At 41.2% G+C, this 12,250-nt stretch overlaps 1 protein-coding gene across 2 annotated transcripts in view; it reads right to left on the reverse strand.

Annotated features, from left to right (window-relative positions):
* The window catches only part of vps13d (vacuolar protein sorting 13 homolog D), a 216,010-nt gene extending 204,275 nt beyond the window's left edge, over nucleotides 1–11,735 (reverse strand). For both annotated transcript variants that reach the window (XM_078425505.1, XM_078425504.1), the window contains exons 1-3: nucleotides 11,538–11,735; nucleotides 5,531–5,608; nucleotides 4,932–5,122 (exon numbers count right to left, since the gene is read on the reverse strand). In XM_078425505.1, coding sequence (XP_078281631.1) covers nucleotides 4,932–5,122; nucleotides 5,531–5,608; nucleotides 11,538–11,634 — 366 coding nt within the window. In that variant the 5' untranslated portion in view covers nucleotides 11,635–11,735. The remainder of the gene's footprint in view (nucleotides 1–4,931; nucleotides 5,123–5,530; nucleotides 5,609–11,537) is intronic.
* Between the last annotated feature and the right edge of the window lie 515 nt (nucleotides 11,736–12,250).

The following is a 12,250-nucleotide window of genomic DNA, read 5'->3' on the forward strand; positions in this document are numbered from 1 at the left end:
TTTTCAGTTCAACTGACTTGAGTGAATTTAGTTCATGTTTGTTAAAGCTTTATTTTAACAAATGAAAAGACCACCCTACATTCTTATACAATGTTAAAACAAGCTAAGATCAGATCATCCATGATCTGAATGCCAAAGCAAGCTGGGGATGCATTTCTTATGATTGATGGGATCAATTTCAAAGTAAACATGAATCTATTTGAACAAGTTAATTCCTCCATTATAATACTGAACTGTGCGCTCATTCATCCGTAGTTTGTAACTGCCTTGATGCAAAATTGACTAAGAAACATGAAATAAATAATGGTGAAAGGTTTTCACAGACAAGAACGAACTGTATGTAGGTGCTCAGTAGGTTAGTATAAGGGTCTCTGAACTTTGTAGTACATGTTAGTAATCTGGTGGCCCATAGAGAGCATAACTTTGTGCAGATAATTTATTTAACAAAAAGTCAGAAATACACCAAATGATAACCAACGCACTTCAGGAGATCATTGACCACATTGTGAAAAAGGAAACCGCATAATAGTTAAAAAGTAATAAACTAGAGTTTGAACTAATTTAGTTGGAAGATTGCACCAAGACAACATAAACAAAAGGCTACAGATATTAGAACCCTGAAATAAACGCAGAAAATATTCAATAGGTCAGATTGCAACTGTGAGATTGCAAAAAAGATAAAATGCCTTTTCTTTTATATCATATCATATCATATATATACAGCCGGAAACAGGCCTTTTCGGCCCTCCAAGTCCGTGCCGCCCAGCAATCCCCGTACATTAACACTATCCTACACCCACTTTTGAACTGTAATAATTGGAGATGAACAAGTTATAAGATCTAGAGAAAAATGTAAATGCAGAATGATTATCTGGAATCACTGTATGAAAGTGGAAGGAAGGTCAGCTTAAAAGTCTCATTTTAAAGAGTTTGCGAGATGTGGGTGCTATCACACCAATTTTTTGAAAGAGGCAAACAAGCAGGGAAGACCATTTATAAAAGCATTTTTATCTTTGGCATTAGTTTAGAGTTTAGAGATACAGCACGGAAACACTATCCTATACCCACTAGGGACAATTTTTACATTTACCAAGCCAAATAACCTACAAACCTGCACGTCTTTGGAGAGTGGAAGGAAACCGAAGATCTCGGAGAAAACCCACGCAGGTCACGGGGAGAACGTGCAAACTCCGCACAGGCAGCACCTGTAGTCGGGATCGAACCCGGGTCTCCGGCATTGCATTTGCTGTAAGGCAGCAACTCTACCGCTGCGCCACCGTGCTGCCCAGTCATGGTTTATAAAAGCAAGGAATTTATGCTTAACATTAAAGAAATCTCTGTTTTTTTCCACGGCTTCTGTATTGTACCATTCTGTGGTGCAACAACCAAATGGGGCCTGCAAATAATTCAAAAAGCTCAACAAGCAGTTTACATATTTTGCAGCAGCTATGGGTTTGATGGGATATCCAAAGTCCAATTTACATTGTATATAATCGAACTTCATAGTGCTGCACCAAAGTTTACCAAGTCAGTGGAGAGAAGATTTTGCCATGATTAAGTAACTGGATGCTTTTGCGTAGGCAGAATTTAGCTGGCATCCACATATCTGGCAATCTTTCCACCACATTACTGATGGTAATTGTGGAATTATTATCACATAAAAGCAGAAGTCCCAGAGGTGCTATCAGTTGCTTGCAGTAGTTTTCAAAAATGCCCTCTAGCAGCATAGCGTGAAATGACAGTAATGTAAAGGCACACAAGCTGGGGAATGTGCCCAATGATCCTGTGTCATTAGAATGTTTTTAAGCTTGTGCAAGTGTTGGGTTTCTAAACTTTTACAACTTTACTGATGGTTTGAACTGGTTCTGAATTTTACAGATTTCAGGTTAAATAAATGTTTTGAGAGTTCACCAGTGCGGAGTGTGAAAAATGGTTAGCCAACTATTAATATTTTTTCTGCTATTGGATGGGCTTAACCAGTTCTAGTGGACAACATCCAACCACACACTCCACCCATTTACGCATGAAAGGTTCTGCAGCGTCAAGGTGCCTCGTCATAACAAACTCAGCAACTTTGGAATGCAGGTTGATGCCCGGGGATTCTGCACAAGTCAAATGCAGACTTTATCCATTTGTCAACCACAACCGCAAGACTCATTACAAAACCAAGGCAATTAATGGTCATGCTTCACGTAGGGGCCACTATTAGTGGAGTCCTGCATCGATCACTGTTTTAGCCACTGTTCTTCGCTATTATTGCACATTTAGTTGTGCATATATAGACAACACAAAAGTGTCTTGAGGAGCTCTGAAATTGGAAAAACAGAAGACCCAGACGTACAAGAGGATTGGGAATGTAGCTGTAACACAGCCTTGCTATAATTAATTGAATCAAGCATACACTCACGATATAACATATATCAGTATATATGTTGCAGGGCTACCTTTTATTCACATACCATCGCACCATTATGTCACATCCAACTTTGGTTCTTTATCAAGTTTTTGAAACGATTTTGCATGGAATCGACCAGATTCTGATAGTTTCCAAGGATTTTTTCATCTCGATACCATGGGTGAATTGTAGCTTCAATGGGTTCTGTCTCGTGGTACAGTCCTTTCCTTTCAGTCTCTCTTTTTGAATCAGATTCTTTTTTAATCCACAAATTCTGAATCGGATTCAGGTCAGGTGAGTTAGCAGGCCTGTCCAAGGCATGTATCCCCTCCTGCTGGAAAAATTGGATCACCATCTTTGATGTGCGGCACAGTGCTGGAATATTCCAGATCCATCTGGAAAAATCTATGCCATCTCTGGCACCGCTCTTCTTTGCAATACATCGAAATCTTGCAGCAATCTCATCATTGCATCAACTGGGTGCAACAGACCAAGACAGGAATGGCTGAAACAACCCCAGAACATTTTTGTTTCTGGGTGTTTGATGAACTGATCGATGTGGTATTTTCTCACTGCTCTCCAACTGATCTCCGAACATGTTGGCCCTGAACCAGGAAATGGCTTTCGTCATTGAATTGTCACTCGCCTACCGCCTTACCTTTGCAACCCCTCGCTGTGACATGGAGCAACGTTGTATGCCTCCTTGGAGTGATATCCATTTTGTGAATTGCTTGGAGTGATATCCATTTTGTGAATTCTAGTAACCCACTTTGTTTATCCATCCTCATCTTCTGGAATTCTTCTTGGTTCTTTTCCTGAAGTAGTTTATTTCTGTTGCATTCCTCCATTACCCATGTTCAAATTCTCTGCTGTACCACACTTAATTTTTAATATGCCACACCATCCAACTGAAGGCAAATTTCACAGTAACCACTGGAAATGAATAGCCAGAGAATGAAAAATGACCAGAATAACGTTTTCGGAGAGATTTAGTGTTTCAGAAAAATATAAGCACAAATGATGGATATAGAAACTTATTATATGAAAAATAACAAAAATCAGCAGATGATTCAATTAACTTGCAATAAGGATGCAAATCTTTTAACACAGCTGAGTGTAATGTTAAACATTGGAAGGGACAGTGGATCTACAACCTGTAGGTCTGTGTGCTTGTGGTGTTGATCAGAGCAAGGCCCAGATGATACATATCTAAATTATTGAAGGTTGTTTATTAAAGCATTGCTAAGATGATGAAATTAAATACTGAAATACCATCCTGTCTCTTTACAATGGCTCATTCCGATTACAATGTTCAGTTTAGGTCACCTCACACGATTAGTGCTGAAAAGACACCTCAAACCTGTCAGCAGAATGTAGGGGTCCTCAGAAAACTATCAGGTGAGAACAGTGGCTCTTAGGGGCTCATGTTGTCGACTTCCCCGTGGTGAGCCCTGTCAACTGACCTCATTCATGCCAACGACAACAAACAGAGACAGCAGGAGCAGAAGCAGCTTCATAACTTCTGCTGCCTCAAAAGCAAGAAGAAGAAGTGGCTCTTATATTGTAGAAAATGATAGATTTCAAAGAGATTCATTTGAAGTATTTAAAATATTAAAGTTTAACGTTTTGTGGATAGGTTAGGCAGACTGGCTTAAGTTATATAAAGTACAAACTAGATCATACACAAGGATGCCGCTTATTACTTCAGAAAATAGATGGTTGATAACTACAGATAGTGTAGATTCACTGCAGGCATTCCAAAATGAACTGGAAACATCTGAGTTTGACCAATGAAGCAGCTACGTGAGGTAATCGGGTTTGACTGATGTGCCTCCAGTCACAGTGACTATCGGCAACTGCTACTGCCCACAGGAGTCAGAGATGTACTCCAAGAGTTTTTTACTAAACTAGTTAGAGATTTCTACCAAAATATTTGTCTAATCTCTCCACGAATATGGCACGTTCTATGGGGTAGGACATAGGAGGCTGTGTATGAATCACTACAACAGGATTTGATAGTTATTAGACTATCTGGCCACTTACTCTTCTATTCTTCTATTGGATTCTTATCAGTATAGACAAAGTGCAACAAGTTGTTATATATGGTGTGCTACTTTGAATCTTCTCCCAAGCACAAATCTCAGGCAAGGAACAACTGTTTCTAAGAACACTCATGATAAAAGCAGAATAGGGAAAATCTGCATATTCAGCTTCAGGCAATGGGTCTGGCACATGAAACTGCAAAGTTCTGAAAATAGAAACATCTCATTACTGCACCTTTACTGCATTACTACATCTCAACCTTTTCTACATTACCGATCATCACTGAACAAAATTATGCAGTAAAATTAAAATTGAGAATTGATCTTCACAGTGAAGTGTCAGATTGTACACCACATCAACCAGTCAACAATTTAAGGAGTCAGCACTAAAGTTGGGCTTTATGTAGAAATGTATCAGTCTTAGTGCAGACCTGCGCCGTACTATAATACAGGTAGCATAGAGAGCTTTCAACTTACATTCCTAAGAAACCAACCTTCCATTTTGCCTCCAGAGCATTCAGTAATTCGCTCTTTCTCTTCCTGTCCAGTGACCGTTCCGTCTCTTCATCAAATTCAGAATGTTTAATTGGTGCACCGATCAGATGGAGTCTGGAGATGGATATGACCCATGGTTCCACATGAGGCCGGTAGAATGGTATCTGCAATGTTATCTTCCCAATAAAACCTGAAAATGTGCATACACACTTTATACACACAATATATATAGCAAGAGGAACTTTCTCCTGATCTTGGCTTCACTGACAAGACCAGTGTTAACTTTAACCTTTAAAACTCAGAGCCAAATGTGGGCCATCTTACAAAATACTGACATTGAGCCCTCTTCTCTTTCTCTACCAGCCTCCTTCCAACCCTACAATAGGACTGTGATAAAGCACCTTGAGCACAATTCTGCCCCAAATTAGTTTTTCTTCAGTAATTACACTAAACAACATGCATTTCCTTATTTTCAAAGTTGAAAATTTTATTACAAGGTAATACTGAAATAAGATATATACACCACAGAAATAAATGGAAAATATGGACTTTATATTAATATATTTTGTGTCTGGAAAAAGGCAAGATGTTTGCTTACCTGCCTTCACCTCAAAAGGTAAATCCAATTCTTTGAGGGCGTCTTTCTTCAGAGGAAGGTTTTCCAATTCAACAGCACCTACATTGAAATAATAACACAAATTGTAGTACAGCTCTGCAAAACAGTAACAGTTTGGAGCTTGCTAAAACGAAGATTGTCTTTTGGTTCAGTTTCAGGATTAGGCGCTTTCAAATCAAGTAAACATGGTTAAATGTAGAGAAAAGTTCCTTCAGTCCCAGTACAAGCATCACATTCCAAACTGCTACACCATCAATACAACATATCTAATAATACTGTTACAAACTTTGCATCTCAATCAAATATTCCCATGGTTTCCCATTCACAAGTTATTCCCATGAGTGCAATTCAACCCTTCCAAACGGATACATTCCCAAACAATCTAATATTTGGCTAAATAAAATTGTAACAAAGGACAGAGTCCACTGTGGGATTTGTCATGTAAACAGCAACCTTGAAAGTAATGCCAAATACAATCTGATGAAAAGAGGAAACTGTAAAGGAACATGGAATAGTACAGCACAGGATTAGTCCATTTGGTCCTCAATGACTGTGCTGAATATAATTCCAAACCCAACTCTCATCTGCCTGCACATAATCCATATCCCTCCATTGTAGAATGTAGGCTTAGTTTGTGTTTATTTTTGTGAGCAAGCAAGCCAACCTTTTCACAGCAAGATTTATCCCTCCAAGGAAAAAAAGAGATGGGGACATAGTATCAAAACAAGCAGACAAAGTGCACACATTTGAACAGTAGTCACTTTTAGCTGTATTTAAAACTTGCAGAAATTATGGATAATGATAGGCCGGGGGAATGTTCTCTCAAAATTCTGGCTCTTTGCACATCCCTAATTTTCAGCTCTCTCAAAACTCTCTCAACTAAATTTTTTCCATCCGTCTCTTCTACCCTTCTCCCAACATCCTTCAAAATGCTGTTTAAAATTTGTTTCATCGATCAAGCTACTGGTCTATGTGACTCGGGTCAAATTTTATTAGCTCATGCTCCAACAAAGTACTGGTATTGGGTTATTATTATCTTGTGCACTGAGTCAGTGAAAACTTTGATTTGTAGGCTATGCAGGCAAACACAAGTATAATCAAATCACAGATGAGTATAATTATATAGTGCAAAAACAGAAAGGAAACAGAGTGCAGAATATGGTGTATACAGAGAAAGTGCACATAAAATGAACTGCAAGGGCCACGAGATCCATTTGGAGGTCGTAAATCACCCTTAGCTTGTGACAGGTTCATTCATGAGCCTTAAAACAGCAGAGAAGAAGCTATTCTTGAATTTGGCTGTACGTGCTTTCAAGCTTTTGCATCTAGTGTCCAACAGAAGATGAGAGAAGAGGAAACGACCAGGGTGCGAGTGGTCCTCGATTATGTTGGCTGCTTTCCTAAGGCTGCATGAAGTGCAGATAAAATCAATGTGCTGGTTTGCATGATGGACTCTGCCACATCCACAATTCTCGGCAATTTCTTGCGGTTGCCAAACTAAACTGTGTTGCATCCTGATGGGATGCATTCTGACGTGCATCTGTAGAAATTGGTAAGAATCATTGGAAACATGCTGAATTTCCTTAATTTATGTGGAAGTATCAATACTGGTGTGCATTCTTAGCAGTTGTATCAATGTGGTTTGAGCAGCACAAACTGTTGGTGATATTTATGCCCAGGAATTTGAAGCTCTCAACCATCTCCCCATTGATATAGACTGGGGCATGTATTCCAGCCTAGTTCCTCAAGTTGTGACTAGCTCCTTTGTTTTTCTGACATTGTGGGGGAGGTTATTGTCTTGACACTATGTTATTGAGCTAGCTATCTCCTTCTTGCACTCCGTTTTGTTATTGTTCGAGACCCGTTCCACTACAGTGGTATCATCTGCAAACTTGTAAATGCAGCAAATGCAGAATTTGCCTACATAGTCATATATATAGAATATATTAAGAGGCTGAGAACGCATCCCCGTGAAGCACCTGTTTTGAGAATAATCATCAAGAATGTTTTGTCGCCTATCCTTACTGATTGCGGTCTAAGGGTCAGTAAATTTGAAGATTCAGTTGCAGAGGGGTGCCAAGTCTCAGGTACAGGTGTTTGGTGATGTGCTTGGTTAGAATTATGATGTTGAAAGCAGAATTATCGTCATTAAAGAGGAATCTGATGGAGATGTTCTTGTTAGCCAGATGTCGCAGGATGAGCATAGGGCCAGAAGGATGGCATCGACCACGAACCACTTGTGGAATTATAGTGGATCAAGGCTGTCTGGGAGCTTGGAGTTGAGAGCACATGACCAGCCTCTCGAAGTACGAGATGATGGTGGATGTCAGAGCCACCAAATGGTCGCCATTAAGGCTAGTCAACTTGCAAAATTGTTATATTAAAGACGATATACATAGGCAAATGAAAATGAATGTGTTCATCACTAAGATTCATAGTTGAGATGACCAAGGGTTCTCGTTCACATATAGGCTGGAGATACAAGGCAAGGTTCAGGAGATTATCACACGCTCCTTGGACCTCAATATATAATAACAGCACTGAAACTCTTTGAAACTTAATTGATAGCACTTTATTCTTAACCGAGATTATTCACCTTACATCAAAAGATAAATAATATTCAGCATTCCAGTCCAAACAAGTTGTGAGCCACATTGGATCAGTGGGTCTAATGTTGTCCATTATTAAAATGATCAATTTGGATATAAATGTATGTGGCATTGTAGGAAGTTGCAGATCACAGTAAAATTGATCGTACTGTAGACAGTTTAGAAGATCGAAGATTCCAGTGGGATCTTGATAGTTTCATGAAAGTGGTGACACAGGTAACTGGATGGTTGAGATGGTGTTTGGCATGCTTGCCTTCATTGGTTAGGGCATTGAGTATGGGAGTTAGCTTGTCATTTTATGGCTGGATAATACTTTGTTGAGGCCATATTTGGAATACACTGTACAATTCTGGTCACCCTACAATATGAAGAATGTCATTAACCTGGAAAGGTTTTTCCATAAAAAATATTTATGAAGACGCTACTGGGTCTGGAAGGTTTGAGTTAAAAGGAGCGGCTTAATTGCAAGCAGGAGCTTCCTGAGTGGAAAAGTACAGATATCAGAGCGATTCACCTCCCAAGGCCACTGATCCAATGGTTCTGATTATGAAATACCCTTTAACTCAACTGTCTTTGATTAACTATTTAAACCCAGGTTTGAGTTGAAAGTAGAGGCTGGAGTGTAAGAGGCAAAAGGGTGACATTGTGGAGGTTTATAAAATCATGAGGGCCAACATAATGTGAGTAGCCAACCTTTTCCCCAGAGTAGAGAAGTCTATAACGAGAAGGCAAAGATTTAAGGTGAGCGTGGTGCGTATATGAAATGAGTGCCAAACGAAGTGGGAGGCGTGGGTACAATTCTGACATTTAACACTTGGACAGGCACATGGATAGGAAACAGATATGGGTCAGGCACAGGCTAGCAAGACTAACTCGGTTAGGCAGCTTGGTTGGATGGATGAGTTGGTGCTGAAGGGCGTGCTTCTGTACAGTATGGCTCAATGACTCTGACTAATGTTAACTGTTCAGAGCAGTATGATGAAAGGCAGGCCTGCAGAATATCAAAATTATATGAAAAATATTTTATGCTTAGACTGCAATTTTGTACATAAATACCAAATATGCAGAAACTCCAATTCATGGTCATAATGTCAAGCTCATAGCTTACTTCCCGACAAACAGTGAAAAATATATAACAAAGAATGGGCATCCTAGAATGCAAGGATGCACTGCAGTAAATTGAGATCAATGAAATCAGGTGTCAGTCTGAAACAGTCATAAGAATAAACAGGGCAAATCTTATCATGTGGAGCAAACTGGTGAAAAGTAGAATAAACTTGATAATGGAATGAAAGGTTAGTTGACTTTACCAAAAGCAACATGACACACAAGCAAATTACCACTATTATATTTCAGTTATGAGAAACTGACAGATACAAAAACAAGCTGCAGTGAAATAACATAGCAGGCAGATTCAGTTACCTCCCAAACTTTAAAGAACAAAAATCAGGCTTTAGTTCAAAATTGCCCACCTGAAATAAAACACATGCTAACACATCATGCCATTCAATATGCTCTTCATGTAATATTCTTTGTCAATCAAAGTGCTCAAATGCAGTCACCCTTCTCGTACAGTTCATCCATCACCACCTAAATCACATCTCCTGACCAGCCCTCAACGGTAAACTTTCTTAACAGGTATAACAGAGCTTTATTTACCCACTCAAATAAATAATTGTTTAAATTATTTCACTAAATTCAGGTTTCTTTCACAACTTCTATAACTTCCTAGGCCCACGTAGTTCATGCTCACCTTCAATCATCCATTTATACTAATTCTTGGTTATCGCACTTTCTTATCCACTCCAATTTTACTGAGGCTGATTAACCTACAAACTCATCTTTGCGATGTGGGAGGAAAGAAGAGCGCTGGGGGAAAACCCATGTGGTCTGGGGCAACTTGTAATCCACACACAGACAGTACACTAAGTCAGGATCAAACTTGCTATGACGCAAAAGTACTTTAATCAATCAGATTTAAAATTTTATGATATCCCTAATTTGTTCCTGCCACAAGCAAACAACAGAAACAAATAGCATTTCACTCTGATGCTTCCCAGGGCAAAGCTATAAAGAATAAATGTGTAGGAAAGAACTGCAGATGCTGGTTTAAATCGAAGGTAGACACAAAATGCTGGAGTAACTCAGTGGGACGGGCAGCATCTCTGGAGAGAAGGAATGGGTGACTTTTCGGGTCAAGACTCTTCAGTCTGAAGAAGGGTCTTGACCTGAAACATCACCTGTAAAGAATAAATCGACTGTTGTAATGTTGCATATGAGTCAAATGGGTGGAGGTCAAGAAATTTCATACACACCCCATTCATTTAAAAATAATCCTTACATATATCACAAGTAGTAACATCTTAGATTTCTTGTACTTATTATTTCTTACAATCAATGGTGCCATAACAATCAGATCACTCTAAAGTCACCTTATTGTGGAGTTCCTCAGACGTAAGACATCAGCTTCCTTCCCTCCCACCCAAACCTCAATGATTTTAATTCTGAACCTAATATCAGGTCAGTCCATCTACTTTTCTCAATGAATTCCATAACCTCGTCTGTCACTCAGCATAGTGGAAATTAAAATTACAGCAGAAATATTTGATTAGGGTTAACCATTCCTAAACACAGAGGCAGGCAGAGGATAAAAGTGAAACCACATGTTTACATTCACGAGGACAGGGTGTGTTTCTTTTAATATTTAATTATAGCACGCAGGAGCTTCCTGAGAGGAAAAGTACAGTTTAAGAATACGGGGTAGGCCATTTAGAACTGAGGCGAGGAAAATCTTTTTCACACAGAGTTGTGAATTTGTGGAATTCTCTGCCTCGGAGGGCAGTGGAGGCCAATTCACTGGATGCATTCAAAATATATTTAGATAGAGCTCTAGGGGCTAGCGGAATCAAGAGATAAGGGGAGAAGGTAGGCACGGGTTACTGATTGTGGTTGATCAGCCATGATCATATTGAATGGCGGTGCTGGCTCGAAGGGCCGAATGACCTGCTCCTGCACCTGTTGTCCATGTTTACCATGTACAGATATCATAGTGTAAGAAAATAACTGCAGATGCTGGTACAAATCGAAGGTATTTATTTCACAAAATGCTGGAGTAACTCAGCGGGTCAGGCAGCATCTCAGGAGAGAAGGAATGGGTGACGTTTCGGGTCGAGACCCTTCTTCAGGTATCAGAGTGGTTCACCCCTCCAAGGTCACTGATCCAATGGTTCTGATTAATAAATACACTTTTAACAGGACTGCATTTGATTAGATACTTAGATACTTAAAGCCCACGCGTTCAGACAGCATTTATTAATGAAATATTCACTACGACAGAGCCGGGTGACAGAGAAACAGTGGTTAAAAAAGTTTGCAAGTACCTTTCATCAGGGCAATGGAGAGTTGGTCTGTGTTGAGGTTATTGACATATTTGCCAATGTAAGTGTTTAGCACCCAGGCTGCCAGTCCCTCCAGCATGGCTGGACTCGGTGTGGGTGTGGGTGTCGCTGCCGGCCTGACGCCGGGACCCGGCCTGAGGATGGATCGGGCGGGCTGGCGGCCGCGGTTGCTAAGGCCGCACGCGATGACCCGCGGCTGCCGGAGGGTAGCACATGCGCACTCCGCCCACCCAGAGCAACCCCGTCGCCCCGCCCAGCCAGCTGGGCTGCGCATACGCACTCCGCCCAGCCTGCCAGGCTGCGCATGCGCACTCCGCCCAGCCCGTCAATCCGCCTATCCATCCTGCGAACCTACGCATGCGTACTCCGCCCAGCCATTCAGACGGCGCATGCGCTCTCCGCCCAGCTCCGTCGATCCGCCCGTCCATCCTGCGAGGCTACGCATGCGTACTCCGCCCAGCCCCCAGCCATCCAGAGGGCGCATGCGCGCTCCTCCCAGCTCCGTCGATCCGCCCACCAGCCAGGCTGCCCATGCGCGCTCCTCCCAGCTCCGTCGATCCGCCCACCAGCCAGGCTGCCCATGCGCACTCCACCCAGCCCGCCATCCAGAGGGCGCATGCGCGCTCCGCCCAGCCCCCGTCGCCCCTTCCATCCAGCCAGGTTGCCCCTGCGCACTCCGCCCAGCCCAGCCATCC

The sequence above is a fragment of the Rhinoraja longicauda genome, chromosome 30, assembly GCF_053455715.1.
Source record: "Rhinoraja longicauda isolate Sanriku21f chromosome 30, sRhiLon1.1, whole genome shotgun sequence".
Lineage (NCBI taxonomy): Eukaryota > Metazoa > Chordata > Chondrichthyes > Rajiformes > Arhynchobatidae > Rhinoraja > Rhinoraja longicauda.